The sequence below is a fragment of the Trypanosoma equiperdum genome (assembly GCF_001457755.1).
Source record: "Trypanosoma equiperdum strain OVI genome assembly, contig: ctg_1488, whole genome shotgun sequence".
Classification (NCBI taxonomy): Eukaryota; Euglenozoa; class Kinetoplastea; order Trypanosomatida; family Trypanosomatidae; genus Trypanosoma; species Trypanosoma equiperdum.
Window position 1 is genome coordinate 3,297 of NW_027123491.1, and position 1,639 is coordinate 4,935.

The following is a 1,639-nucleotide window of genomic DNA, read 5'->3' on the forward strand; positions in this document are numbered from 1 at the left end:
AATACACTTATATTATTATAAGAACAGTGCTACTGGATGGTAAAAGAGAAAATAGAAGCGTTGAAAACAATGGAAATGTGCAATAAGAGTAGGTGAATTAGCGGTTTCGATAAATAGAGAGCACAAGAAACATTATTGTTTATTAAACACAGAAAATATAGTAAGAGTAAAAAGGATTAAAATGCGCAGTTTAATACGCAAACATGATGATAGGTACAATTATGCGCATTAAGAATGTGGAGAAGAATAGTGAGTAGTGACAGAATTTTCTTTACAAGTAAAATGGATTTTCTACGTTATTCGCAGTGACAGGTGCAATATATGGAAAAGAAGTAAGGAAAAATTAGCGGTAAAAAACTGGATACGCAGCTTGACAAAGTGGCACATAAGAAAATATTAATAATTTTATAGGCTTGTGAGGATATAATGCGCCTTTTTTTTCATAAATGGATAGATAAACACTGGAGGTAGTGGTAAATGTGGTTTAATATAACGGCGAATACCCATGAATACCGGTTAAGGAAGCTTTCGCAGGTGATAAATGTGGTGGTTATGAATTTTTCAACGGCGTAGTAGTGACCACAGAAAGGGAAAGCAGAGTTTTTTACGCATCTGACTTTGACCGTCGTCAATTATATCATAAATAGCGGCGGCAGTGGCTAAGTCGTAAAAAGCATGCCACAGCAGAAAAAATCACACTGTAACGGTAAATGCCACAACCTCTGCGGCGGTGTGAAGTCGTGCACGTCAATAACATGACCTGTAACGCAGATAAACAGCTCTGATTTACTCGTTTCAACATAACCCTGAACCATAACAGAAACACCTCATTGAAAAAAGGGAGGCATGGTGTCCATGCGCATCCTAACTCTAGCGCTTGCAACAGCATCAACCCTAGCAGTCGACATGACTGTAGCTGAAGGAACGTACCAAAAGTGCAAATACGCGTTTAGCTTATCCAAGTGACTAGACAATGCGATGATGCACTACACTGAAAAGAACAAAAGATGCACACAAAACGCAGAATCGATGCTGAAAGATTTGTAGCGACTTGTGGCGGTGGCGGTCGCGTGCGACCAAAACACATCGGACAGAGCCCTACCGCAACTGGCAGCAGCCGGATCAGCTGTAGAGACCTGCTACGGGCAAGTCCACGGCGGTGCAAAAACACTGGTCGATGCCATACCGAAGCTAGCCAACGCCTCAGCTAAGTTGCTTGCAATGGCAAGGCGATCGGCAATCAACGCGGAACTGTCCTTAACCCCTAAAGGGGGCACAGGGAAGCTGCAGGGAAGTAGCGTGCCAAACAAACCAAGCATAACGCAAAACCAACCCGTGTGGGAAGGGCCGCCGAAACCAGAAGAAGAAAGCTTCGATACCAGTAAAGTCGAAGAGAACGTCCTTACAAAAAAAAGAGTATATGAGCACATCAGTGCACTGCACAACTGACTGAAGCGCCAACTGCCACAGCGGCTCAGCTAACACGGGTTCGGCAACACTAAAATACAAAACCTGGACAGCACATGCACAGGACGAAAGCAAGCCACCCTCAAAATTCACCAGCAGTGACACTAACCTCGACGTAGTTGTAAGTGACGAGGTAAACGTAACACAAGGCGTAGAGGAACAAACGCAAGCT

The 1,639-nt window shown here is 43.6% G+C and overlaps 1 pseudogene across 1 annotated transcript in view; it reads left to right on the forward strand.

Annotated features, from left to right (window-relative positions):
* Positions 1 to 876: 876 nt before the first annotated feature.
* The window catches only part of TEOVI_000866200:pseudogene, a 1,037-nt pseudogene continuing 274 nt past the window's right edge, over positions 877 to 1,639 (forward strand). The window contains 2 exon segments of the mRNA in view: positions 877 to 1,413; positions 1,415 to 1,639. The exon segment at positions 1,415 to 1,639 is cut by the window's right edge and continues 84 nt beyond it. Coding sequence covers positions 877 to 1,413; positions 1,415 to 1,639 — 762 coding nt within the window.